Below are 27,690 nucleotides of genomic sequence, written 5' to 3' on the forward strand. Positions count from 1 at the left end.
GGAAACCCAGCCACTCTGTGTGGCTTACACAATATCTAAAAACATAACAATATCAAACATTTATTTTAAAAAATGCAACTCCCAGCCACCTGTGGTTAAGGTATACTGTATGATTGTATTACCACAGCAGTGATTAAATTCTCAATTAATGAGTAACTGGTGTGGATCATAAGAAAATTTGAGAAAAACTGCATAAGCATTACTAGGAATAGTGTGGAAGTAAGTCCTAAGTAACTAATAATTGTAACCTGTAAGTGTGACTTATCCCTTTCAACGGTGAGCCACAATATATTTTCCCAGCATCTCTGATTTGAACCAGTTTTGAGTTGAGTTATGCAGTGATTTGTAGCCAGCCTCTATCAGTTAAGTGTATAACTTTTATTCAAGCTTAAGATCTTTGGAGCCTGCTAAAACAACCAACTCTCTAAACTTCAATGTAGGATATGGGTAAGACAATTCATTGCCTTGAATAAAAGTACAGTATTTTCAAACATGATTTTTTTCTCTTTTTATTGCTGTTAATTCAAGGAAAGATGCTGCATAAAATCCAATTTGTTCTAGAAATATAAGTGAGCTTTCCCATACATAACATTTCAAATATCAAAGTATATGGTAAACATACAAATAAAGAGAAGGCAACATACCTCCCATTTACAGTACAGTATCTGAAATCATAAAGTTCCATAAAGTAAACTGGCAGATAATTGAGAATGAAGTCCACTGGTGCTTTCAACACCCTCACTAAACTCAAAAGCAATTATTTCATTTTAATATGGTCCAACATACCCAGAGCAAATAAAAGTACTTTTTATAACGGAGATAATTTCCTATGCTAATTTTCTTTTTTAAATTAAAGCTCTCATCTACCCCTTTACTCCCTCACTTTCAAAATATATTGGTGCTATAAATATAAATGCTATCTATGAAGAAATGTAGTAAATCAAGCTTCTTCAAGTTTCTTGTTTAGCAATTAGAAATGAAATGAAACTGTTTTGACTGCTTCCCATCTGCTGCATATCTTTTTCTTTTTTTAAAGCAAAATCTACATTTCTTCTATGAATTGTGATACCTATGGGTACACAAAGGATGGTAGTTCAGTGTTGATTTCAACAGTCAAAAGCTTTCTTCCAGATAAACTCAGTGCACTTAAGAAATCAAATATTATCTGGAAGCAATTTAGTACATCTTGGCTTTGAGAAATAAAATACAGCAGTGTTAAACTTTGTGATATAACATGATCAATCTTTACACTCATTAGAGCCTTTCACATTATATCGTGATCACACAGTGGTAAAATTGTCGTAAGAAAGTGACATTGCTATTTGGTAGACTGGTTCTAGTATACAAATACCCGACGGTTCTGTAGAATACATAGATTTTTGACCAGATTGAAATAAACCAGTTACATTCTAACACAACACTGTAACAGACTAAAGGGGAAGATGTTAAAAATCAAGTCATTTTTGTATCAACAATGTAGTGTATATGTTTAATAAAGGGATTTGCTGCCAACTGTCATTACAAATGCAGACACACAAACTAAGGCATTCATACCAGTTACACAATTTGAACCAACAGGCTTAAAAAAAAATACTACAACAGAAGTAAAATTGTTCAATGTATTTCTATTTCAGAAATCAGTTAAAGGTCCACACACAGCTTTAAGCCTTCCCCATCCTATGTTTTATTTGTGTCTTTTAGGCACATATAAGCTCTTTATTTTTGTCCGTTTTTGCACATGTACTATTGTGAATTTCCAAACTCTCAAAAAAAGCAAGCAATGCCCCCATCAGATCAAAAGCATAGGAATTTACTAGTGTAGAAATAAACGGCTGAACATCAATCCAGTCCCATGGAGAGATAATGGCCCAGCAAAAGGTGGGAAAGAACAATAGCAGCACGAGAAAATGAGGGCAAGGGGAAGGTGGCTTGTGAGAGCATGCTCCAATTACCCCTTTCAACCGTATGGCTGTTCAACCAGTGTAGTCAGAGGTTAAATGACCTTTTCTTTAAAAAAAAAATGCAGTAAACATTGCATATCTTCAGTGCAAAAGTCTATTCATTCAAATACTCTTTTGATTGATTGGCCGAGATAGCAACATGCTTTATGCAAGTCAGACCAGGAGCAAAACCGCTTTCTTCCTTTGTATTACAACAGACATTCACGAGCAATGAAAAAATGCAAAAGGAAAAAAATAAAAACAAACACACACAAGGAATCTCTCAAATCCAAAGAACTCCCCAGACTTCCCAACCTTCATTTTGGTATGTAGGCAATGTTTACTTGGTTTCAGTCAGCAGAATCCAACGTATCATTAGAAGGGGGTGGGGGAGGTGCATATCTCAATCTGTAAGTGCCTAGAACAGGAAAAAGAACTTACTAAGTCACTGCTTACACTTAATAATAAAGTTATAAGAAAACCTACAAAACCCCCAAATGAACATACCCTTCCTCAAATCCTATTCTTCCATCCAAATGGAAGCTAAATCTATATAACCTGCCTAGAAGACAGATTTTAGATAAAAGGAAAGTCTTAAGACAGTTTCTTCCAAACAAACAAACAAGCAAGCAAGCATACAGTATACTGGACTTAACAACTGTAGAGCAATTCCACCTATTTCAATGGGACTACTCTAGAACACATAGCTTCAGCCTACCAAACTGATCTTCTCTGTTCAAGTTTTACCAGATATAAACACACACACACCAAAAAAACAACAACACAAAAACCCCCAAGGGGTGGAAATGGATAAATCACAGTTACAAATATTAAAAAGAATACTGCTATAAAACAGATGGCACCCTACATTTTAATGGTTTATCCACACATTTTGAAATGTCTAATCAGTCACATTAACAGGGAGAGGGAGATTTGTTTTTTGTTTTTTTAGTTATGCATAGGGGTAAGTGAGTGGTTGGTTTTAAGTTCATAACATGTAAAGCATGTGTAAATTACCAACTTTAAAAACCATGTTTTGTTTTGTAACTGCTTTGGGATGTGCTACTAAAGAGATACAGAGTCACATTTTAGCAGTGCAAAAATCTAATAAACCAGGGAGGTGCACTGCGAGTTTCACTTGCTATTCCCTTACTGGTGCCGTGTGACCCAGTTTTTTGCTTGGTTATCTGTGAATGCCATTATGACAAAGTAACTTATTTGGGCCCAATTACAAGCTCTTAGATGACATTACTGACAATCATGCATGCACACGCACACACACGCACACAAAGTGTCATACAACCCACAGATAGCAGGATGGGAGCAGCAGGGTCAAGAATAGAAGCTAAGTGAATTCAGAAGCAACCATGTTGGGAGTTAGGATTACCTTGTTGACTGGCCTCCAAAGATGACTGCTTACAGTCCTGTGCATAGTGCCCACTAACACCACAATTATAACAGGACACATTCCCATTCTTCTTGGGCCCTGATCCATTAGTATTGGCAACTACATTTGAAGCTTGGTACACAGGGAACAACCTCCCATATCCTGCCATTTGCTGCATACCGTAGTTGGTTTGGCTCCCCATTACGGGGTCATGCATCAGATGCCCGTTTGCATAAGAGGCCCGAGGCACGAAAAAAGGAATCTGTGCTCCATTGGTTTGATGCGGTTGGTTGAGGTAGCTACCACTGCAAAGTGATGGCAGAGGGATGAAAGATGGAACTCGGTAGAACTGTCCGTGTAGTGGATTGGTATAAATGTAACTGTTAATCTGAAGACTTCCGTTGGTCCCACAGCTGCATCTGCGACCACAAGACCCACACGGCCCGCAGGGCCCAGACCCCAACTGCGGTGGAGACAAGAGATTCCCACTGGCATTAGTGTTCCCAACAGCGCTAATGTAGGATGTGCTGTCACTCTGGGCTGTGCTGTGGGTTAAAGCAGGGCTCGGACTGGGTGCAGGACCTGGTGTGTGGGTAGGAATTGCAGGAGGAACAGTAGGCTGGACCTGACTAGCGCACAGACCAGATGATGGAGGTGGTGGTGTTGATGCCACAGTGTTCAGCACAGTCGTACTCTGATTGGGCAACACACTGGTAGCATGAAGAGTCACTGGAACAGGAAACGGAGCTGGTGGAAGTGCTGTGGAGAGGCCAGCTGCAGGAACAACTACTTTTAGACTGGGAGGTTGAGGGATCACTCCTGCGTTCCCCTCAACATGAGGCACCATTTGATTTAAGCCCATCACATGGGGTGAAGGTTTTGAGATTGGGTCTGTAGTAGGAACTGTGGGCCCGTGGAAGTTACCTGGGTTGTGGACTGGGATAAAGGCAGTGTTTGGTGATCCAATACTTAAGTTTCCAGTTTGTTGCTGTGGTCCACTAACTGCACAATTTTCAGACGGCGCCTGCGGCGAAGGTATCTTCATTCTGTGTATTGCTAGATGCAATGCAGGGCTACCAGACTGGACTGCGGGCGGGAGGAAAGTGGTAGACAAAGGCGAAGACAGAAGTTCAACGTGTTTCTCAGATTCACCAGTGGAGCCCATTCCAACAGGAGCTGCATTTGTGACCACCATTCCCAAAGTTTTCCCATCAGCAGATATGGGTGGTGGGACTACAGTTTCAGGCTTCTGTGCACCATTGTGCACCACGTAGTGCAGAGCAGGTATAAAGGAAATGTGCTGAAACTGTGGATTCAAAGGATCCTCTACGATATTTCCATTGTCTGATCTCACCGAAATCTGTGCAGGTGACTTATTGAGGTCCGTAGCACCGTAACCAGCAAATCTCATCACATTTTGGTTCCCAGAATCTTCAGAATTGCTATCTGTGTCTGCGGGGAAACAGGGTATAATTAAGCACTTAAACATTAAGGGTTCTATAAGCAATATTTTCCAGACCTAGCCACTTCAAATAGCTTTAAAAGGACTAATAATACAATAATATTGGGGGGGGGGAGAGAGAGACAGACAGGTAGATTAAAGTTGCCATTTATAGTGATGATTGCTCCTTGCTATTTTTCAGTTTCCCATTTCTTGCTCACAGGAAGCATCCAACTTTGTACCACAATTGAAAGCTACAAAAATCACCGTATGGCATATTATGTCATCATTTGAGCATCTTTAAAAATACGCTTGCCTGGTAAGGCACTTCTGCTCACAATTATTCAACTGCACTGTGAAAGTATTATCTCTTATTTAGTTTATGTTAATGAGAAGTGGGTAGTCCTTTTATCTGCGAAACAGTCATGGCATTTGTAAATAAAATTTCAGTATCTTGAATAGACACATCAAGTGGTATTCAGCTAAATAACTGTATGAGCAGAATGACTTCCTCTTGTTTAATGGTTTATTCCTATCCTCCATCACACTACCCCAAAATCTGTCCAGAACAGATTTAGGGGGCACATGGAAGAAGGAGAAGTCCTGTTGTACAAGGGAAGTTGTTCCGCTCACACAATGAGGTACTTAGCACTATACTGAATACAACCCAGGAAATACATGTTGGTTAGAGCATGGTGCTGATAATGCCAAGGTTGCAGGTTTGATCCCTATATAGGACAGCTGTGTATTCCTGCATAGCAGGGGATTGGATTAAATGATCTGCAGGGTCCATTCCAACTCTAAAATTCTATGAAATCCATTACTTTCTCAGTTACGTTACTAAAGTGGGAAAGTAGTTACGTAAAAACATTTTAAATGACTGAAAATAAAGTCAGTAAGTTTAAGTGATTTTGTAAAGCAAACTATATATTTAAGGTTATAATACATAATATGCAAGTTTGGAAAATTACATCAATTCAAGAACAGATAAGGCAATTCAGATTTTGTGGGACTTGAGTAAAGCTTGAAGCCCAGCTCTAACTATGCCTATATTTCTTTTCAAGCCTTTTCTCTCAGGAACCCACAATACATACAGGCAAAGATTACTGCATTGCAGGGCGTTGGACTAGATGGCCCTTGGGGCCACTTCCAACTCTACGATTCTGCTTAAATTAAGTCTATTTTTAATGACCAATATAAAGCAAGAGTTGTCGATGACACTAATAGAGAGTAGAGATTTGTTAGTATATGAGGCAGATGGAATGGATGTGCAGAATAGTCACCTCTTCATCCATGGGTTCAGAAGAGGCATTTAAAGCCACTCTGAACATAGTCACAGAGGTATGAAAAAGAAGTTATTTCACAAGATTAGGTGCAGGTTACATTGTGGTATGATGTTCTGAACCTTTGCAAGTATGTCCTGCAGTTTTCACAAATACATTTATGGTTTAGTTAGACAAGTGCTCCCAAACAGGGAGGGAGAAAAGATCTAAGAGGAAGGCTGTCCCCCTCTGTGCAGAGGAATCCAGATTTTAAAACTTCAGTTAGAATGCAGAATATAATACCTAGTTATCAGTGGAGTTGCTAAGGCTATTTCTGGTGTCCCTGACCTAGGCACACCAATCCAAATGAAAGGAGAAGCACACTAAAGGAATTATATATATACTCTTATTATTTTAAAAGTACAGATATACAACCTCTGTCTTTTTCGTCTTCACTTTCAAAGCTTTCCCTTCCATCATGCCGTGGACTAGAAGGAGAACTGTAACTCTCTGAAGAGGTTTCTCCACATGTGTCATGTCCCATTGTAATGTCTAAATTTGAATCTAGAAGAGATTTCATTTCAGCAAAGGTTACCACTAGACATGGTCAATTAATTAATATGCATATTAACTTGCCATTTTCTGCAACGTTCACCTGCTACCTAGTCAATAGCTCCCTGAAATCAAGTCCATAGTAAGGATCTTTTGTTTGTTATCCAATAGTAAAAGACAAGAACCTTTACACAACTGCACAATGCCATTGCCATGATATACCAGAATCTACGGCTGAATTTCAAAGAGCTACTTTAGACACAATGGCCATGGGCATGAACAGTGGGAGCTTTTTACTTTCTCTCGTTGAACAATTAATCTCCCCACCATGTACGAGTGCTGCTCAAAGTCCTCTGATTCGAAAGTAAGAAACAGAGGGCTAGTGTTCAATTATTTGAATTCTGGCCCATGTAATTTTGGAAGAAATACACGACCAATTCAACTCTGCAAAATAAATCATCATCATCACCATAATCCTGAGCATCCCCACGATACATCCTGTCCTATCTAAACATGGGATTGCCATTGTTTAAGTAATTATCTGGGCAGTTCCAAGCAGGGTTCTGCACCAATGCAGGGCCAACTCTGGGAATATTCTAGAACTTTAGGCCAGGTTGCTAACACTTACGTTTCCTCCTCTTTAGAGGACCTTATCATATGCATGTGTCTTAAGCAACCTGAAGAACACAACTGGCTTGCTGACCCCTGTAAGAGGATGCAGGTGGCTTTAGGTCCAAAAACAGGCTATGAAAGACATGCTCTGCCAAATGCTACATCAGCTTTAGGAAGTATGCAGTGGCACACCTTTTCAAGAGGTATTTCTATCCAACACACACACACACACACACACACACACACACACACACACACACACACAATATAGCCATTCTCCAGATACTATAATGCCCAAGTCTTGGCAGAATCTATTACGTGGTAGCTAGCCATCAAGAGAATTGGAGGTTGGTTGGAATCACAGACATCTTAAGAGTGACGTAACAAATGAAACAGATATCCTTCCAGAACTATGACTCTTACAAAGGGGGGAAGACCAGAGTGATTCACAGATATGCAAGACTTTCCTGCAAACAGAAAAGTTAACCAATCAAAACCTGCGACAAATTTAAGTTGGAGATCTTTTTTGAAAGGCAAGGGCTAAGTCAGATTGCGTACAGATACAGAGGATGCAGTTTACTGGGCAGACTAGCAGATATAAAATTGTCACTAGGAAAAAAATATGTGCCCTGCTCCATCCAGAGGTTTTGGCATTGGAGAAGAATGTATTAGTGCCAAATATGGTAAGAATGTTGTCACTGAAAATCTGGACCTGTTGGGACCAAGGAAGTGGTCACTATGGCTGAACCTATTCCATAGAATAGAATCAGAGATGAAGGTGATGGAACTGCTGTATCAAGTGGAGTTTTATTGCTTGTTTTTTGAGTGCATATCAAGACTGATCTTCCTTTTGCTCCAGGATGCCACTGAGGCAACTGTTCCAACTGGCTCAGCAGAATTTCAGATTTCTGAATGTCAGTAAGATCAATAATTTCATGTAGATACTCCATAAAGAGAAAACAGAAGTGCTTTCCCCATACCTATCTAGTCACTTGAGAAGAAAAGGGGTATCCAGACCCCAAATCATTAATGAACGTTCAAACTAGATCCGTACTCTTAGTTTTGGAAAAATTAAAAAGAATATTCCATAGCTCCTCTGCTACAGATATTTCTTAGCAATTTAAGTGTGAAAGGAAGGAAATGATTAACTGTGACAAGTGCATGCTTGTAACAAGTGAATCCCACAGAGTATGCTGGCTCCACATCAGAAAGGCTTGTGGTACCAAATATTTAATTCTCAGTGCAGAGTTGGAAGTAGCATGCATAAGTACTGGTTCCAGTCGTAGATCACGCTATGGTACCAATATATGGCTACCATTTAGGGTTTTGAAGCATCAACAGTTTTATATGTGGGAAAGTAAGATGGTTGGCTTCTCAAGCAAGTGTGACTTCAATTTTTTCTGTGCTCTAGGGATTTATGGTCTCAATGGTAGGACAAAATACGAAAGTGAAGGCAATCTTCAAGAACATCAGTCTAAACAGAAACACTATGCACAAGGAGGACTGCATGACCTGAAAATTTGATGCAACACTGCATCCAGGAGTGTGTGTTCTAAGGAGATGCAGCAGATTTTATCAAGGATCAGTTCTGGAAGGCTGGGCTTTGATGAAACAATTACTGGGGCAGAATTCAATTTCTGCCTGGAGGACACTAATACTACAGACTAGGAACCAAGTCTTGTCAGTGAATCTACTCAATTAGATTGGAGGAAGAGAAAGCTGGTAGAGGAGGATCAATGCAATAGCTTGACATGGCCATATTATCCTTTTGGGCAGGCATCCCCAAACTTGGACTGCCAGATGTTTTGGGACAATTCCCATCATCCCTGACCATTGGTTCTGTTAGCTAGGGATGATGGGAGTTATAGTCCCAAAACATCTGGAGGGCCGAGTTTGCTTATGCCTGCTTTTGGGACTCATTAAGAGGATCAAAAGAAGACGTTTGCCATTTCAGATCTTCATCTAGACCTTACACAGGTGCCTTGTATTCAAGTATCACCTTGGAGTCAGGTGACTCGAGTTGGGGGAGAGATCAAACACAGTCCCTTTACAGTACTTGCAGCCATTTACCCACGGCAGTATCTCAAGTGGAATAGTGACCATGTCAAGATCATTTTTATCTGTAAGCGTAGGGAACAGCCTACCATATGCCATTCACTGACACAAACCAAAGCACTGGTGGGTCCCATCCAGAATGGGTACTCTCTACTAACACCTTGATAGCCACAGCACCTTTTGAACACCACACTCCCAACTGTGCCATAGACATGCAGGACAACTAGATTAAACCACAAATTGAAAGAAAAATGAGTTCTATTTCTTAACTAGAATAAAGGGAAAAAGCTTCTCTAATTTAATAAAAGTGAAGAACAGTCGAAAAGAGCATTCACAGTGATCAGAGAAATGGGAGCACTCATTTTGCCCTTCAAGTTCCACAGACAGTATAAGATGTCCTCTCAAGTAGTGGGGCACAAGCCTAGTTAAAGTTCTAGAATGATTCCAGAATTGACTCGTGTAAGTGCAGTATCCAAACACAGAACTAACAATGGGAAAGACCATGAAGAAGACTTCTGGCAATTTTAAGAGAATCTTAATATTTTCCTGCCCTATCAGCTCATCTTGCCATACAATCATCCGTGTGCAGTATGCATAAATGGATTAATGTATAAATCAAACAATTTAAGACTTGAGTGGGGAGCCTCAGGCCCAGTAGCAAATCATGACCCTCAAGGCCTGTGTCTAGCACCTGAGACTTTCCTTAGGCCATTCCCTCTCCCAGGTCACAACCCTCAATGTCCATGCTTTGCACTCTTCTGAGTGTACTCCTTTAACTGTGATGCTGTCGCTTGATTTCCTGGATCAAGAGATATGCGTGTATAGAAACCTCTGGAATGTAGTCTACTGTACAAAGGTAAGAGCCACATCCATTGCTCCACCAGCTTTTGTCCCTGGCCCTCCCTATAGCTGGCACTGAGAGAGAAGCTTCTCCAACGAACTTGAAAAGTCTCCAACCACATTTCCTACCTTTTACTGTTCCTGGGTGGAGGTGAGCATCGGCGACTCTCATACAGCTAGTTCTGATGGTAAACCTGGCGTCAGTTCTCTTTATTTTATCTCTGTGTGAGAATACAAACATAGTTCATTTTTCCAAATAAGTGGTCATGAAGTCTCTCATAGGACCTCGAGGTTAGTATTTTCAATTCAACTTCAAAATTATTCAAGGATATGGATTGTGCTATACAAAACTCAGAAGTTTTTAAACTTTTGGTTTAACATGACCGTAGTTACTGGTACACATGCATATATTAATATATGTTAGTACATTGCATTATATTAACAAATTGTATTTTGTATGTCTAGGCAAACCTCTGATTAGGCTATTAGATAGTAAGTCAACATCTGCATGAAAGACCTGGTGTGCATATCACGGTAAGCCACCGTAAGGTCACATCCACACCATACACAAAGAATCTTAGGCACTGTAGTTTGTTGAAGAAGTGGGAAGCAGTTGAGAGGGATGTATTACAATCCCCAGGATTCTTTGGGGTAAACCATGACTGTTGAAGTGGTATAAATGTGCTTTAAATATATGGTGTGGATGTGACCTAAGAAACAATCAATGACGTACTGTGAATGAGCATCGTGCTATTGCATGCTGCTCAATTGCTGCTACTTTATTCTACCTTGCCTGGAGATGGAAGAAACACACCACAAACTTGGCTAAATGTGTGTGAACCAGTGATCGTAATCTGTTTCTCTCCACGGTTTGTACTCTGTTTACCACTCATAGTAAACAAACAAAAAAACTCATAGCAAATTCTGAAAAAGATCAGCTTTCCTCTAACAGAAGCCAATAAATCTGAATGCTATACTTAATGGCTATATTTTGATAAATGCATAAGCTATATTCTGTTTATTTTTAATGTGTGTAGTACTTACTTTTCCGGTTGGAGCTTTCCTTTCTTCTTGCTCATTACAGGCAAAATTCTCTTCTCCCCTGTATACTGGAGAACGAAATAGCAGATCAAAAGCCTCCCACTTAGAGACCGACAAATGCTACAACTGCACTTAGACCAAAGGAACAACGTTGACACAAAGTTATTTTCCTCCCACGTAACAGCTCATCATTTGGAATGAGATGTACAAGTTCTCACAATTTTCTATGCTTATGCTCTGCTGGTGTTCCAGCACACTCAAGGAACCTCTCTGTCTTAACTGAGTCAAATAAATATTTGCAGATGATTTCCTCTTTGAAAGTCCTATCTAAGCTTAAACATGAAGCATTTCCATTGCTTAAAAATGGGAATGACGTACAAGGCTTTCACTGCTTAAAATTGTGGCGAGTCAACTGGTGGCTTCTGGGAAGTATCTTGTTTGGAAGATAGGATGCAGATGATCTAACTGTCTAACACTCATCTTAAAGTGACACAGGGAGTGGCACAATTCAATTCAAAAGCAGAAGACTATAGATAGTGGCTTCAGCTTTTTTTGCTTTTCACCCACAGATGAAGAGCACTACCTAAGCTGTTTTTTAAAAAATGCACACATGGTATTTATGAACTGTCATGTTCCCTTTCATGAACCTTGCAAATTATGCAAAAACCTCTGGGTCATGTTTCTGCTCTCTGTAGCTTGCCCCAACCTGCCCACTGCTTTACTCCTTCCATCCCTTTGAAATGCTACTGCTGGCACCTGTCACTCAGCCTATGGGTGGGGTGGGGGGGTGTAAGAGGTCTCTTGTGAAAAGTGGTGTAATTCATCACCAGCACTAACTGTCACTCCAGGGAGGTTTTATTAAAAATAAAACACGTGAATTCAATGGGGTTCTGCTGCCACTTAAGAAAAATGTGCTTTTAAGACACATCAAATAAATACCTGATCAAGTAATGTGCAATGCTCTGGATGCTGCTGAACAGCACAGCCTTTTCTTCTCCAGTCTGCCACACCGTTATGCTCAGAATTTATGTTGAAGCCATCCAGTGAAGAACACTTAGTATTAACTGTGCTGTTATAAGAAATACATGAGTTTATGTCACTGAAAGTACCTCTAACATTTCAATTCATCCAGGAAAATGTCCACCCATGCACAACCCACAGGGCTAGATCTTTTTACTGAATTTCAGAGACTGGATTTCTGTAGATAGACACTAATCTGCACGCTTGGGACAAAACAGCAACTGCATTTGTTAATTCACTGATTTCACCTCCCTTAGCACTGGTATGTCTGAGCTTTTTAAAACTGAGATACTTAATCCTCTGCCTGCTATTTGTTGTCTTATTTTGTATGTTTTTCTTTTTATATTGTATTGCACCATTGAAAACCTTAAAACAAATTATTACATAAACAAACTGGGAATCTTCCAAGCAGGCACCCAGTGTTCTGCCAGTCTTAAAAAGCTAGGTTAGCAAGTGTCTTCAAGGTAATTATTGTGCATCAATAACACTGTGATGCATTTTTCCTGTTGAAAGAGCACTGCAGCCAAGCTAATATGGGCTACCACACCAGAGATGGATGAAGAGATTAGACAGTGGGAATGTGTGCAAGTAAAAAGTCAGTGAAGTGTGTTCATTCAAGAGGTCCTTTCAACCTTTGCTCATGTTAATTTTTCTTTAAATGGCTCTGTGAAGAAATAAGACTGTCTGCTGTTTTGTGCTGGGGCTTTTACAATTGTAAAATGGTTTCTTTTCGCCTCCAAAGCATTTGTGCATTGGAGGTCAAATGCTCATAGGAAAGTTATAAGGAGATGTTTTGCTCAGCAAGTTGTTTGCAGGAGAGCCAGAAGTTTAAGAGGGTATTTCAAGGAAGCCAGAGAAATTATTATCTTCTGACAGCTGCAAGGATGTGTATTAGGTATAACAAGGAAAAGAAGAAGGAAGTGTCAACAACTTTTCAACAGTTATTGAAAGTTTCGGATGTCAAAATAAGGTAAGGAAGACAGGATGGTAGCATATTTATGGAAAAGTGGAACCTGTTATGTTATAGAATTTGGGAGTATGGAGTAATTTACAACCATGTAAATATGATTACTTTCACAACAATATTCATGTTGACACAAACATTTCTCATTTTTATAATAATAATATGCACAAACTATTTTTATTTTAAATATTAATGTATTGTAATATTGTAAATATTTAAAAAGTGTGTTGCTCATTAACCTGTGCACAGGAAGATCAAATACCTACCCTAGGAACTTGGCAATTAACGGGAAATAGAAATTTAATCAAGACTCTATTTTCTAGATGGTCTAGAGCAGGCCCATCCAGCTCCCAAGAGACTGCAATCTACTTCCAGTATAAAAAAACTGGCGGTGATCTACCCATTGTCATTGAGGATTGTCGAGCTTTTGGGGGGAGAACAGAGTTGTTGAGATTTTTGGGGATATTGACCACAGTTGCTGAGCTTTTTAAAAGAGGATATAACATCAATAACTCAACTCAAACGCCACAGCTAACAAGAGCAGGCAGTGCTAAAGGCAATCATAGTATCCACCATTGCAAATAGAAACTGCAAAAATACGCCTGCTTGATGCGACGGAGGGACAGAGCGAGGGGAAAGAAGCATTCATTCTGGAGTTTTTTTAATCCTGCGATCGACAGGGATCACCAGGGGATCTACCTGTTGATTGTGGTTGACTGGTTGGACATGTCTGGTCTAGAGAGATGGTCTACAGAGTCATGCTAGAAAATAGGGCAGTTAGAGACTGAATGAAAGCTGGAATTGTGGAAAGTTGAGCACTGCAGCAAAAAGGACTATGAAGAAGAGAACAATACGGCCAGAACTGAATTAAAGGATTCAAACTATTGAAGTATTGGCTTAGTTAGGGAAACAACCCAGAACAGGTATAAGCTGGATGCATTTATTTCTGTTACTTACTCAAACTGTAAATATATATATTTTTTGTCCATGGCCTACTAAAATCTTAAGTGAAAGTATAGTTTGTTTTTGAAAAACTTCATCTGAAACCTTGTTATTCACCCCACAACCAAATGGTTTGCCACTCTATCCAGTGTTGGGAGTAGGCTGGTTGAATCAAAGTCCAAAACTTTAAAGGACTTCTCTGTGGAAGGCAGTAAGGGAAAATAAAGATATCCACTTGGTGGCAGCAGTGAATAAAAAAAGGGGGGTGGGGTGGGTTTGGCTTAACTGGTTGGTCTCCCTTCCCATAGTACATGATTTAGCCTTTGTCTTCACAGATGCTGTTTTCTTGAATTATATGTAGAAAGAAAACTGTACCGTAGAAAAATTTTCCAAATACTAAACATAAGATTTACAATTTGCCACAAGATGTTCCCTAGCAGTTTCATAACAACAGTATGACAGATATTTCTCCCCTCAAAAAAACCAAGCATCAAATGTATTAGTTTAAATGAGAAAATAACAAGGACCTACTTCGTAATAGGACATTTCCCATTATGTTTCTTGTGAATCACTGTGTGCTGTATCATTTCTGGATAGGAAAGAATAGTAAAAACATTATTGATCAAGTTAATTTGGGGCAAATTAATGACTGGGGCAACCCAGTCAAATGGGTGGGGTATAAATAATAAAATTTCATCCTTGGCCCTCTGCATTTTCACAAGAGCAAAAATAATACTATAGTAGGGGTAATGGGGGGGGGCAGGATAATGAACTGCAAGGTCATTTTGAACTGAATGCTTACCTTCCTCCTGACTTGAAGCTTCTGAGCTGTCCTCCTTGAAATGTTCTGGTAGCTTAGATGTTTTCAGAGAAGATTGGAGATTATCTGGAAGGTAAGCATCATTGAACAACTTCAAAAGGTATTACTCAAAAGGTTAATTTTAACAGCTTCCTAGTTTTACAACGGGCTGTAGAAAATTTGAAGTTATGGGGAGTATACCTTGCAGCTACTTGCATTAAATTGCTTCAAGATTCCATGGCAGCTTAACCAATCTAACATTAGGAGCATTCAGAGAACTCCTGTACTGGTTTGGTGTGAGGGATAAATTTATGTATTTAAAAGCAGAACTATATACATTCCAAAGCCTCTCACATATACACTCTCCTCCTCTTGGTTTAGAAGTCCTTGTCTGCCAATACTGCAGCAAGTTAATTTTATTGTAAAACAGTAAGTTGATAATTTTAGCTGGTTATCTGTTCTTAATATGCTAATCTCTAAAACTGTTAAGGACCTGACAGGATGGCTCTGCTTACGCCATCGGTTTTCAGTCTTCATTTAATTTCATATCCTCTTTTTTATAATTTAATATCTTCTTTTTTACTGGCCAGCTTTCAAGATACAGTATATCATTAGATAACTTATGTCAACCATACATTCATTTGGGTTGTACTGGCAAAAAAGCAACTTAATAATAATAATAATAATAATAATAATAATAATACCAAATTCTTGTAAATGCATCACCCAGCAGCAGTACATCCGCTGAAGATTTTAAATTAAAAATGCAACAATGAACGTGTTTAAAGGCTAGCATTCTTTTGTTCTTCTGAACCCTTACAGCTGGTTGCCTTAAATGAGAAGTCCACTGTACAAAAGCTATACAGTTTTCAACATACTTGGAAATAGTGTTTTCCAAGGGTTATTATCTGAAAGCCAGAACTCTAGTAAGAAATTCTAAGAACACAATAGATAGGATCAGTCGACTATGTTGATAAAGCACATGATGGCATTTCTGGAGCCTAGAATCAGATGACATCAGTTTTACAATGTTTAAAGGCTTAGGAGAGTTTATAGCTTTCTATAGAGTGTATGTCTGGACCTCAAAAGTTAAAAGGGCCAGGGTACGGACAGACTGTAGCATTCAAAATTTAGTGGCTATTATCAAATCTTGATACACCAGTCTGAGACTGCACACTGTCTCAGTAACATCTATTAATCCTACTGAAGTCAATGTAACTGTATCTTAAATATAAGTGTGTAAGCTTATCTGATACAAACACTTTGTATTAATCTGTAAATCAATCAGAAGTGTGTTTAGAAATTTCTTACTGTGCACGTGCAAAGACTCAGAGGACAGAGATTGAAAGAAGCTGTTTACTCTTTGATTCTGCAGAAAAGCTTGAGATGTTGTTGAAAACAGCTGCCTATAAATAAATAAATAAATAAATAAATAAATAAATAGTAAGTAAGTAAGTAAACAATCCAATCAAGGTTACCTTAACCTATATATTACTTTTTCATTCATTCAACTTAGCTTTTATTTAAACCCAAACCAAACAACCAGAATTGGAATGTGAACTAGCCCCCCCCCCACAAAAAATGAGGGGCTGAGAGGACATATATTATTCTGATTGCTCCCGTGCTTTTCTCGGTTAAGATTTGTGATTTAAAAACCAAATTTAAGAATACGATTCTACCCATTTCTAATTCATATCCTATTTTGGGTAGGGGTGGGTGCAGATGGAAGTGAATTTCTAGGCTTATGTTAAAACACTAACGCTTGACCCAGAGGAAGAATTGCATTACACATTACGTTGTGACAAAGTCAAGTTTGGCATGCCATGTACACACAATGGACAGGTACAGTTTATTTCAGGTGTCTGGTACAAGACAGATGATGTACCTATGCAACTTGGCCAGTTTGCATTGCTAAGGTCTTATGTGTGATAGGAAGAAAGGCTCATACCCAGTTACTAGCCATGCCTCTCCTGTCCAACAGGATAAAATGATAAAGCAAGAAGGTAAGAACTACTTAAAAAGTCTGAAACAAGAGTGGGTGGCTCAGTAGAATACACAGTAATTCTCATGTCCATATCTTATGTGTTGGATGCAACACTTGCATAGGTCCTGTACTCTTATGGTCAGCAATGCACATAAGAACTAATAGCACTGGATTTCATTCATGTTGGCACTCTACAAATTTATTGTTCTGTTCTGCCTTTAAGGGCCAGACCTCCCAGGGCAGCTTAAAATTAAAACCAATGAAGCAAAAAATGCAATTCAGAATCCTAAAAGCCAGTATTTAGAATAGGTCAAAGGCCTAACAGGATATAAACATTTTTAGCGCTCTCTCAAAAAAGTCAGAAGAGGTGAAACAAAATTCTTTGGAGAGAATATTCCAAAGATGCAGGAACACAAATGTTCTCTCCAAGTGAGGAATGGAAAAGTTATGCTCTCCTTCCTCCCTCCTCAGCATTCTTTGGATTTTGGGGACACCAGTTTGAATATGCAGTTTAACTACAGCTATGCAGACTCAGCAATGCCTTGTTTTTCGGATTCTGAAGTTGCAGAACTATAGTTCCATAGGTGCAGATTAAGGGAAAGGAGTGAAGCTCAGTAATACAGCACATGTTTTGCATGCAAAGTGTCCCAGATTCAATTTCTAGCACCTCCATTCCTCCATTTCCTGGCATGGAAAAGATTCTCGTCTAAAAACCTGGAGAGCCACTGCCATTCAGTGTAAACAATACTGAGCTAGATATAACAATGTTCTGATTTGGTACAAGGTGTCTTCCTATGTGAATCTCTAGTTTAAAAAGATTAACCATATGCATAATATGGAAGGTGAGAGCACCACATCAAAATTAATATAGTAAACACCATATTAATTTCCTCAAACTCTTACCTTATCATGGGTTCAAAGTCTAGGTGTCGCCTTTCTTCTTGCTTCTGGAACCCTTGATTTAATGCTCCTAAAATAGTATTGTCAAATGCTTCAGAAGAAAGTTCCTTTGGAAGCTGGTGAGAAGGATAATGTTAATTATTGGTAGATAACAGAAATTTCTATCAAAGTAGTCATGCAAATCATCATAAGGTGGCAACAGCTCCTTTTACACTCTATCAGCAGTGGCTTATATCCAATGCAGCACTAAGCAAGCATCCCATCTGCACAAGGTTTCCCACTTATACAATGTGCCCCCCCCAGTCTCTACACAGCCGTACACCCTCCTCAAATCTGCTCTGAAGAGCTGAACCCCCAAACTAGAACAGCAAGGGGGGGCACTGTGCAAGCAGGAAGTTTTGTGCTGATAGGATGTTTACTTAGCACTGCATTTGAACTTCCCTGTCCCAAAAATAGACAGACCATTGATTAATGCAATTTTTGGTTTTTTTAAAAACACAACCAGTCCCTTCAGTCTAGTAATAAAAGCAGGTTAATGTTAATTAAGGCTTAATCCCTTCTCTAATTAGAACTACAACTTCTTCCAGGCATGAAAAAAAGCTATTACGTTGTGCCTATTTTGAAGTAGTCAATTTTACTTTGGTATCCACAGGTTTCATGGCAAATGGGATAAATAATTTGGAAGCCAACTTGTAAAATTTTTCAGTACCTAGTATTTAGAAGTTCCCAAGCAGCTGAGGATGAATAAACTCCTTTCAGTGTCTGAGCTAAAATTCTACGTATTTTTTCAATAGAATAACCATAAACAGCTTTAACATGTTGAAGATGCCGGAAAACATTTTGTTATTTTTTCTTCTTAACAGCCACCATTATACTTCCCCCAACTATAAACTGACCATCAACAACATATTAATTTTTAAATTACACTTGACTTAATACATTATTTCAAATAATAGTATAGACATGATAGGTTCTTTTAAGAGAACATTTTAGAAGACTATCAGAGCTTGTGTCTTAATACAAGTCAGCCATACTGCAGTGATGATTGTAAGTCAATTGGCACTTTGTAGCAATCACCATCTTGCTGTCCCTAGTTCAGACGTGATAAAGAGCTCTCACAAGGACTGTGATCCCTGCATCAGAGGAAGACTCACTTCCACCCTACATTCCCAATACTGAGCTCCTCTCTCCTATAACATTCCTATGCCCTCTGATTCCCAATGCTACAATCCCTTCCTACAAACCCTAAAGAACTGTTATATAGATATGTCCTCCTGGAGACAAACTCTCTAAAGATCTAGAGGTTTAGGACATGGGAGCTACCTGCCTAGAAATTTTCTTCGCTCGGCCATAGAAGTGGCAGTTTAGCTAATCCGATACCTGCCACTTTAGATGTAGAGATTACAGAGATAGAGGACCTCAAATGGTCCCACCAAATTGACTCTAATATTAGACAGTATTGATATAGATATGTATGTACCGTATTTTTTGCACCATAACACTCACTTTTTTCCTCCTAGAAAGTAAGGGGAAATGTCTGTGCGTGTTATGGAGGAAATGCCTACGGATGGCATGCCTACGGATTTTCCTCCTCTAAAAACTATGTGCGTGTTATGGTCAGGTGCGTGTTATAGAGCGAAAAATACGGTATGTAGTTATTGCTGAAACAAGCAGTCCCTACTTGATAAGTTACTTGCAGCTAACAACTTGAAATTGTTGCTTCCTAACCAATCTAAACTGTCAACTCAAATTGCATATAACATCTGAACATGTCCACCATATGTGTGTGTGTGTGTTTTAAAGTCACTGGTAAAATAGTAGCTTTTCAGTTCTACCTTGAAGATCAAATACCGTATTTTTTGCTCTATAAGATTCACTTTTTCCCTCCTAAAAAGTAAGGGGAAATGTGTGTGCGTCTTATGGAGCGAATGTATGCTGCGCAGCTATCCCAGAAGCCAGAACACCAAGAGGGATCGCTGCTTTCACTGCGCAGAGATCCCTCTTGTTGTTCTGGCTTCTGAGATTCAGAATTTTTTTTTTCTTGTTTTCCTCCTACAAAAACTAGGTGTGTTTTATGGTCTGGTGCATCTTATAGAGCGAAAAATACGGTACATAAATCTCAAGCTAGCTTTGTACCTTTGAATATAGAACTGCGATAAGATGCTTGTTTTTACAATACAATCCCTTTCAAATACGTACTTTCAGTAGAAATTCCTGTAAATCTTGATGTGTTTTTGTTACACAGGATATAGAATTATCAGACCAGATTACCTGATGAAAAAGAAAATATAATTATATAGCCATACATTGCTTTTACAGGGTACCATGACAGATTTGATACCAACGTTCCATGTAATCAAGGTGGCCTTTCCTAACCTGGTGCCTTCTAGACTAAGTTCAATCAGCCTGTTGGGGAAGCCACTTTTAGAAACAGAAGGTATTCTAGAATTCCCAAACATGATAATAAGACAGATACAAGTATGAATCTCATCCCAAAACTGATTTCATTTGGTGTAATATCTAACCTCTAAACCACTGCCCTGACATACTACAGTAAGTTCACTGGACATGTATCAAATACTCTTTATATATAGTACTTGATTCATGATTTCTCTATCCTCCAAATGGTTTGACTAATAGAGGATAGATAATCTTTTTATCCAAATTAGAATTTTAGGTTGGGAAATATCAACTTCATATATACTAAAATATATTAAAGGTAAAGGTACCCCTGCCCGTACGGGCCAGTCTTGACAGACTCTGAGGTTGTGCGCCCATCTCACTTAAGAGGCCGGGGGCCAGCGCTGTCCGGAGACACTTCCGGGTCACGTGGCCAGCGTGACAAAGCTGCGTCTGGCGAGCCAGCGCAGCACACAGAAACGCCGTTTACCTTCCCGCCAGTAAGCGGTCCCTATTTATCTACTTGCACCCGGGGGTGCTTTTGAACTGCTAGGTTGGCAGGCGCTGGGACCGAGCAACAGGAGCGCACCCCGCCGCGGGGATTCGAACCGCCAACCTTTCGATCGGCAAGCCCTAGGCACTGAGGCTTTTACCCACAGCGCCACCCGCGTCCCCACTAAAATATATTACGGTGCCCAAATTAGCCCATTTCAAGATACACATTCAATTTGACTGTAAGCATTTCTGTTTTAATATAACAAGGCAACAGTGTTTTCATAACGAATTACAATACTCGTACAACAAGCTGCCATAAAAAACTCTGTGAATCTATGCATAGGTAAGTGTTGCTTGATTAAGCAAGAACATCCATCTGACGTTTTAACCCTTTTCTAATGTATTCTTATATTTTTAGACCACCCTTCAATCAAGCTTCTTAAGGCAGTGCACAAACATTGTAATGAAATACAATAGCAAAATCTCATTATTTTATACCTAAATAATTCTGAATTGCAGCCCACAGATTGATCACTTACTTTGAAAGTATACTCCAGATGTTTGTCAGCTCTTTTCCTTGGTACTCCTTTCAGCATTATCTTTTCAATATGAACAGCTGAAAAACACAAACTGGAAATGTAAAAATGTTCAACAGTTCACAAGTACTTTTCATGATTTAACCTCTCTGTATTAGGTACTTGCCCAGGTTGCTAAAACACTAGAAGGCTGGACCTGGAATTAATATATTTGGAAACAGCACATCACTGCTTCTTTCTAACTATATGGTTTTTCAAAGTCTTCAATTTACTACCCATCAGTACCACTGTGCAATGGGGGCTAGTCCTCTGTTGCCCAGTGTATGCTGATCCAACTATATCTGCATAGGCTACACGGCAATATCAGCCAAAATGAATTGTTAAAGGCCTATTTGAACTAATTCACTGTTTGACTTCAAACTGTATTACAGCTCAGCAACCCAAGAAATCAGCAAGCTAGAATTAATTAAATCATGAGTTATCTCTCAATAACCTTGAAGAAGTTCCCGGTATTTCTGGAGAATTAGTGTAAAAAGAACAATTCCACAATTTTAGGCAACTACTTCTGTCCTCCTACACAATGAAGACATTGACTGGGACATCTTTTATCAAATGTAACAGCTCTCAATTCCCCTTACTCATTATGAAATGAAGAACAGAAAGGATAAGAGAGGACAGAACAGAAGCAAGGTAGTTACCACAACGTGGGGACACTATTTATTTATTTATAAACAGCTATAAACCACCTAATATTTTAAAACCTCAAACAGTGTAAAATATAAAACACAGTTCAAAACATAAACACAACTTTAAAAAGTAAAATTGTAATATACTTGGCTGGACTGCACTGCAAAAGGGGCAATGAACCTTTAAAACCAAATCCAGCCATCCAATATTTTGTAGCATTGCAATCTTCCCCACTTACTGCAACACCACAGGCTTAGTCCCAAGACAAGAAAAAGTCAGACTTCACTAATTTTTGAACCATAGTTCCTTTTAACTTAAACAGATGTGAACACAACTACATTTATTTATTTTTAAAATACGTGCACACTTATCCCACTTTGTGTTTAAACACTAGTCTAGTAGCAACAGGAAATAAGGAATTCCAGACAGGCAAGTCTTAAGGCCAGTAGAAAAGGGGCTGAGTTCTTTTTCCATCCTCTGCATGCAGCCCATATATAAACTGGACTACCAGGAGGAAAGCCCTCTTTTCTACACCCAGTATAGAAATGTAGTGGGATGCCGCCAAAGGGTTCTGTCCCTCCTCTGCTACCTCCCAGCAATTTCTAATCTATTAACTGTACTTAAGAGCTATCTTAATTAGCTTCTATTAAAAAGCTTTGCAATAGCAAAAATGGATATTCCTAGTTTGTGAATTTCATCAACTCAAACTACCAATGAAAGTTGGGGGGGCAGGGAGATGATTCTTTTTATTTTCCACTGCCAGAGACGTGATGTAGCGTATCTGTTTGATTTATATAACATAAGCAAATATACAAAAGCAGTCAAACTAAAGTATTTTATCAGAAAAAAATGAATCAATGGAGGCATACTCAGTGAGAGTTTGGATTTGATATCTCACTTTATCACTACCCAAAGGAGTCTCAAAGCGGCTAACATTCTCCTTTCCTTTCCTCCCCCACAACAAACACTCTGTGAGGTGAGTGGGGCTGAGAGACTTCAGAGAAGTGTGGCTGGCCCAAGTTCACCCAGCAGCTGCATGTGGAGGAGCGGAGACGCGAACCTGGTTCCCCAGATTGCGAGTCTATCGCTCTTAACCACTACACCACACTGGCTTAAATGTTACACCACAGTGTGCCTTAAATGTTATAATCAAGCAAATTCAAAGCTTTAGGTGGAAATTGTGATTGGTTTATAAATATTTAAACACATGGCAACTTATTAACACTCATTGCCCATAGTAGCAATTTAAGAAAAAAATGGAAGACACAGAAAATACACTCATTTTAGCATATCTGAAGAGCTGTGCACATAAATATGTTTCTAAGGAATAGTCTTTTGAAAAAGTTAATTGTAACTTCGTTTTTACCTTTGATTGATATTCAATTACAATTGCCCAATTTGACTTTGATTCGTTTTTTATTATACCAATTGATATTACAAAAGCTACATATTTCCAAAAATGGGATGTTTTTAGTGGAACAACATAACAGTGGAAACATTTCCACTTCACCACTACCTGAGAGCAAAAGACATAAAATGGGGGAAAAACTTTGCTAATAATTTAGCTACTCAAAATATGAGATTTTGATCTACATACCTTCTTGTTGTGGTCTGTGGGAGGCTACCATATGTTTATCGTGAAGTGCTGCCCTTTGTTCAAGTAAACCGCTCTCATTCCTTGCCATGCAGTTATGAGAAAAGTTCTAAATTGAGGAAAAGAAATAACAATATTAAATATAAATCTGATTACATTTAGTGATATAAAAGTATGACAGTAGAAAGATAACAGGAAACAACATGCATGTGAAAAATAATGCAAAAAGCATTATATATGCAACTTAGGGCCTGTAATTAAAAATCTGTTCCTTTTCTAAATGTATGTTGCATTATCAGATAAGTTATTTTAAATTGGAGCAGTCATTTCAAAATTTTAAACCAAGTCCTATAGTTGGAGCAAGAAACCTCTAGCTAGGGGTCCAATTTGGCCTATTAGGCTATTTCTCCAAACCACATTCACCAACTGACATAACAAAGCAAAGCAAAGCAAGAGTCCACCTCTCACCAAGTTTAAAAGGCCATAGATTGTTTAATTAGCCAAAGGCCTGGGAGAAGAGGAATATTTTTGCCTGGCTCCTAAAAATATGTAACGAAGGTGCTAGGTGAGTGTACCTGGGGAAAGCATTCCACAAGCAGGAAGCTAACACAGAAATGTTGCTACCCTCCGGACCTCTCATGGAAGGGCCTCAAGATGATGATTGCAGAGTCTAGGTTGGTTCATATGAGAGGTAGTCCTTGAGATACTGCGGTCCTGCGCCATTTAAGGCTTTATAGTTCAAAACCAGCACTCTGCATTGGGCTCAGAAACTAACTGGCAGCCAGTGCAGTTGGGCCAGGACTGGAATTGTATGCTCAGTCTTACCCTGGTGAGCAAATTGGCCACATAATTCTGCAACAGCTGAAGTTTCCAAACCACTTAAAGAGGCAGTCCCACATACAACGCATTGCAGTAATCTAATCTAGAGGTTACTAGAGCATAGATAACAGAAGTGAGGCTATCCCTGTCCAGACAGGGACACAGCTGGGCCACCAGTCAAAGCTGATGGAAGGAACTCCACGGGACTGAGACTACCTAATGAAACCCAATGAAAACCAGGCAACCTTCCATCCATCTGGCCTAGGGAACCACTAACAGTGCCTCAGTCTTATCTGGATTAAGATTCAGTAATGGCTCTCATCCAGTCCATTACTGAGGCAAGACACCAGTCCATCATATCCACAGTAAAGGAGATGTAAAGGTGCAGTAGAGCTGTGTGTCATCAGTAAATTGCTGATCGCGCACTCCAAAACTCTGGATGACCCAACCCAACTCAGCAGTTTCATGTAGACGTTGAACAGTATGGGGGATAAAACTGAACCTTGAGGAACCCCACAATTTAACCTCTGGTTCTGCCTGAGAAGTCCATTTCAAACATGAGGGTACCTCCCCAATTCCACTTCCCTTCTGTTTTCTCTGATTTTCATGCTCTTCTAATTCTGTGCCAGCAGGTCTAAACCACAGCCGTTGCACGTAAGAGTTGCATGGTCACATATCTGGCAACCTTTATTTAAACTAACCCCCCCCCCATATCCTGCCTTTCTGCGCAACACACATCCGCGGCAGCTTGTACCAAAAACATTTTGTGGAAAAGCAGCGGTGAGGCAATGGGAAACTCCCTTACTTCCAGGAGCAGAGGGATAAACTGGGTCAGCTCATCCTGCTAAGGACAAGAGGACCTATTGCAGCAGACAGACACACTGCAGCTCACCCCCACGGACTGAGCTCTCCCCCCCCCCGCCCACCAGATTCCTCCTCCGCCACTAAAGGGCCACTTTGAGGAAGGGATGGAGCGCGGAGGGCCTCTAGCAGCTCATCCCCTAACTCGAGACACTGTTATGTCACAAGGAGAAGTTCTTCCGGGCGCCTGTGCAGCAGGCGAGAGCACCGGGGGGGGGGGGCGGCGGCTCGGGAAGACTCCATTCATGACGCGTGGGAGGGGGGATTAGCAAAAGGCGTGGGAGGGCTAGGCGAAAGACGTGTGTTTCTCCCTCTCTCTTTTTCGCTCCGCGCGTTCAAAGCGGCGCCCTTACCCGACCCCCGCGGCAGGTGAGCCCGCCCGCGTCCTCCGCGACGTCGCGGCAAAGGGCCCTCCGCAGCCGCTCCAGGTGCTCCCGGAGCGTGACCCTCTGGTGGAAGGAGAAAGCGGGGTGCAGGGATGCCATGGTGAAGAGCAGCAGCAGCTCCTCCTGGGCCACCAGACCCAGGCCCTCTTCCGACGACGCCTTTTCCTCGCCTCTCCCCGCCGCCGCTTCCTCCTCTTCCTCGCCGCCGGGCCGGCAGCTCTGCAGGATGGCGTCCACGCAAGGCAGAAGCCGGTGCAGCCGGCTGGCCGCCTCTCGGTTCTCGGAGCCCAGCAGCGCCAAGTACACGATGAGCTTGGAGCGCACGGCCGGGTCGCGGAAGTCGCTGCCCCCCGGCGGCGGGGCAGGCGCGGCCGGAGGCGGGGAAGCAGCGGCTGCAGCGGCGCCCGGGGGGGAAGGCGGCGTCGGCGTGAGGGCTTGCGGCGGCTGCTGTTGCTGCGCCTGGGCGGCGGCGGGGTTGCCGGTGGCCGCCGGGGCGGCGTCTCCTCCGTTGGCCTTGGCCTCCGAGTCCCTCAGGCAGTGGTAGTCCTTTCGGGCCAGCTCCTCCAGGCAAGAGCCCAGGAAGCGCAGCTCGAGCGGGTTGAGCAGGTCCAGCAGCCCCACGGCGAACTCCAGCCGCTGAGAGGAGCCCAGCGCCAGGCCGAACCACTCGTAGACCGCCTCGCGGGCGCCGCCGGCCGAGCAGCCGCAGAGGCACCGCAGAGGCGGGCCTCCGGGCCCCGGGGAAGCCGCCGCCCCTGAGGAGCCGCTTCGGCGCGGGTGGCTGGCCAGGCCGCCAACCGCCGCTCCCTCGCCGCCGCCGTCGTCCGCCTCCTGGTGGCTCATCGTCTGCCGTTGCTGCTGCTGCTGCTGCTGCTTCACCGGCAGCTTCATCTTCAGCATCCTCGGCGCGAAGGGAGGAGGAGGAGCGAGCGAGCGAGGCGGGCTCAGCGGCGCCGCCGTCAGGAGCCGCCGCTGCCGCTCATGGCCCTCCGTCACCGAGCAGGAAACCTGAGGCGCTCGCTGAGGAGCCTGCGATGGCGGCGGCCTGAGGGAGTGCGTGATGGCCTGCGTGCCCGCGGAGGGCGGGGGGAGGGAGGCAGAGAAAGTCTCTACTGCGCAGGTCAAGACGCGACGCTCCGCCCCCTTCTTCCCTCGCTCTGACCGGCGCGAACGGAAAGGAGAAGCGAGCGTGTGTGGTGGGAGGGGGCGGTGAGTGGGAGGAGCAAGAGGAGTAGGGCGGGCGGGCTCCGGAATAGAAGCAGAACCTTCCCCGCCCAATCGGAGGGCCGCCTCGAGAATCGCGTCGCCTTGCGCCGTGACGATTCCGTCTGACCCCGCCCCGCCTGCTGGGTCCTAAGGGGAGACCCCGGGAGAGAGGATTGCAGCGCTATCGAACCAGCGCTTGCATGGCTTCCGCAGGGGCGGACAGAGATGGCAGGGTGTTGCTGCACAAAAATGTCGAACCTGGTATGTGTCTAAGTGGGTGGGTAATCCGGGCCGGCCCACCCATGAGACAAAGTGAGGCAACTGCCTCAGGCAGCAGGAGTCACAGGGGCAGCAGATTCAGCCTTTAATACTACCGATAATAAATTTTATTTATACCCTGCCCTCACCCGCCAGAGCTGGGCTCAGGGCGGCTAACACCAATAACATTTCAATAAAAGCATAAGGGGTAAAAAGAAAAAAATTAAAATCCAGGTTAAAATGCAATTTAAAATGCAGCCTCATTTTAAAAGTCAAAACCATAAGGGGAGGGAAACATCAGGGTCAGACTGAGTCCAAACCAAAGGCCAGGCGGAACAGCTCTGTCTTGCAGGCCCTGCGGAAAGATGTCAAGTCCAGCAGGGCCCTAGTCTCTTGTGACAGAGCGTTCCACCAAGTTGGGGCCAGTACTGAAAAGGCGCTGGCAAGGGATGCTGCTGCTACTGTCATGGTGGAGGCGACAGCTGTGACTTGCTCTTTAGAGCCAGATCTGCTGTCCCCTCAGCATCCTCTCCTAATTTTTATTTACTTCTTTGTTTATTTATTTGATTTATATCACAGAATATTCATCACAGAATATTACTGCCTCTCGATGAATATGAGTTGTCTTCTCTCACCCTTATTCCTGAGGCAGATCTTTAACTCTACACCCCCACTTGTTCCTGATGTAGAACTTCACTCGCCCCTTCTT

General features: G+C 41.5%; 1 protein-coding gene across 2 annotated transcripts; it reads right to left on the reverse strand.

The window, feature by feature from the left end:
* Positions 1-493: 493 nt before the first annotated feature.
* Positions 494-26,678, reverse strand: ZCCHC2 (zinc finger CCHC-type containing 2). 2 transcript variants are annotated; one of them, XM_053397059.1, is made up of 14 exons: positions 25,485-26,606; positions 23,455-23,560; positions 21,174-21,250; positions 19,939-20,010; positions 17,743-17,855; positions 16,167-16,261; positions 14,859-14,942; positions 14,588-14,645; positions 12,070-12,199; positions 11,134-11,198; positions 10,219-10,310; positions 6,466-6,594; positions 3,328-4,779; positions 494-2,358 (listed from the first exon to the last, which is right to left on the reverse strand). In XM_053397059.1, exons 1-14 carry the CDS (start codon positions 26,415-26,417, stop codon positions 2,291-2,293), a joined length of 3,474 nt encoding a protein of 1,157 aa, XP_053253034.1. In that variant the 5' UTR covers positions 26,418-26,606; the 3' UTR covers positions 494-2,290. The 2 variants fall into 2 exon arrangements, with proteins under 2 accessions (XP_053253034.1, XP_053253035.1); XM_053397060.1 differs by lacking the exon at positions 6,466-6,594 and having other exon boundaries at positions 25,485-26,678.
* Between the last annotated feature and the right edge of the window lie 1,012 nt (positions 26,679-27,690).

This window comes from Podarcis raffonei, chromosome 7 (assembly GCF_027172205.1).
Source record: "Podarcis raffonei isolate rPodRaf1 chromosome 7, rPodRaf1.pri, whole genome shotgun sequence".
NCBI classification, from domain to species: domain Eukaryota; kingdom Metazoa; phylum Chordata; class Lepidosauria; order Squamata; family Lacertidae; genus Podarcis; species Podarcis raffonei.

Excerpts from the sequence above, each read along its gene's own strand:
- ZCCHC2 (XM_053397059.1), bottom strand. The coding sequence starts at position 26,417 with ATGCTGAAGATGAAGCTGCCGGTGAAGCAGCAGCAGCAGCAGCAGCAA. Across the intron at positions 17,856-19,938 it reads TACAGGAATTTCTACTGAAA|CTTCCAAAGGAACTTTCTTC; the intron begins GTACGTATTTGA and ends CCTTCTCACCAG. Across the intron at positions 11,199-12,069 it reads ATTGCACATTACTTGATCAG|TATACAGGGGAGAAGAGAAT; the intron begins GTATTTATTTGA and ends TTCGTTCTCCAG.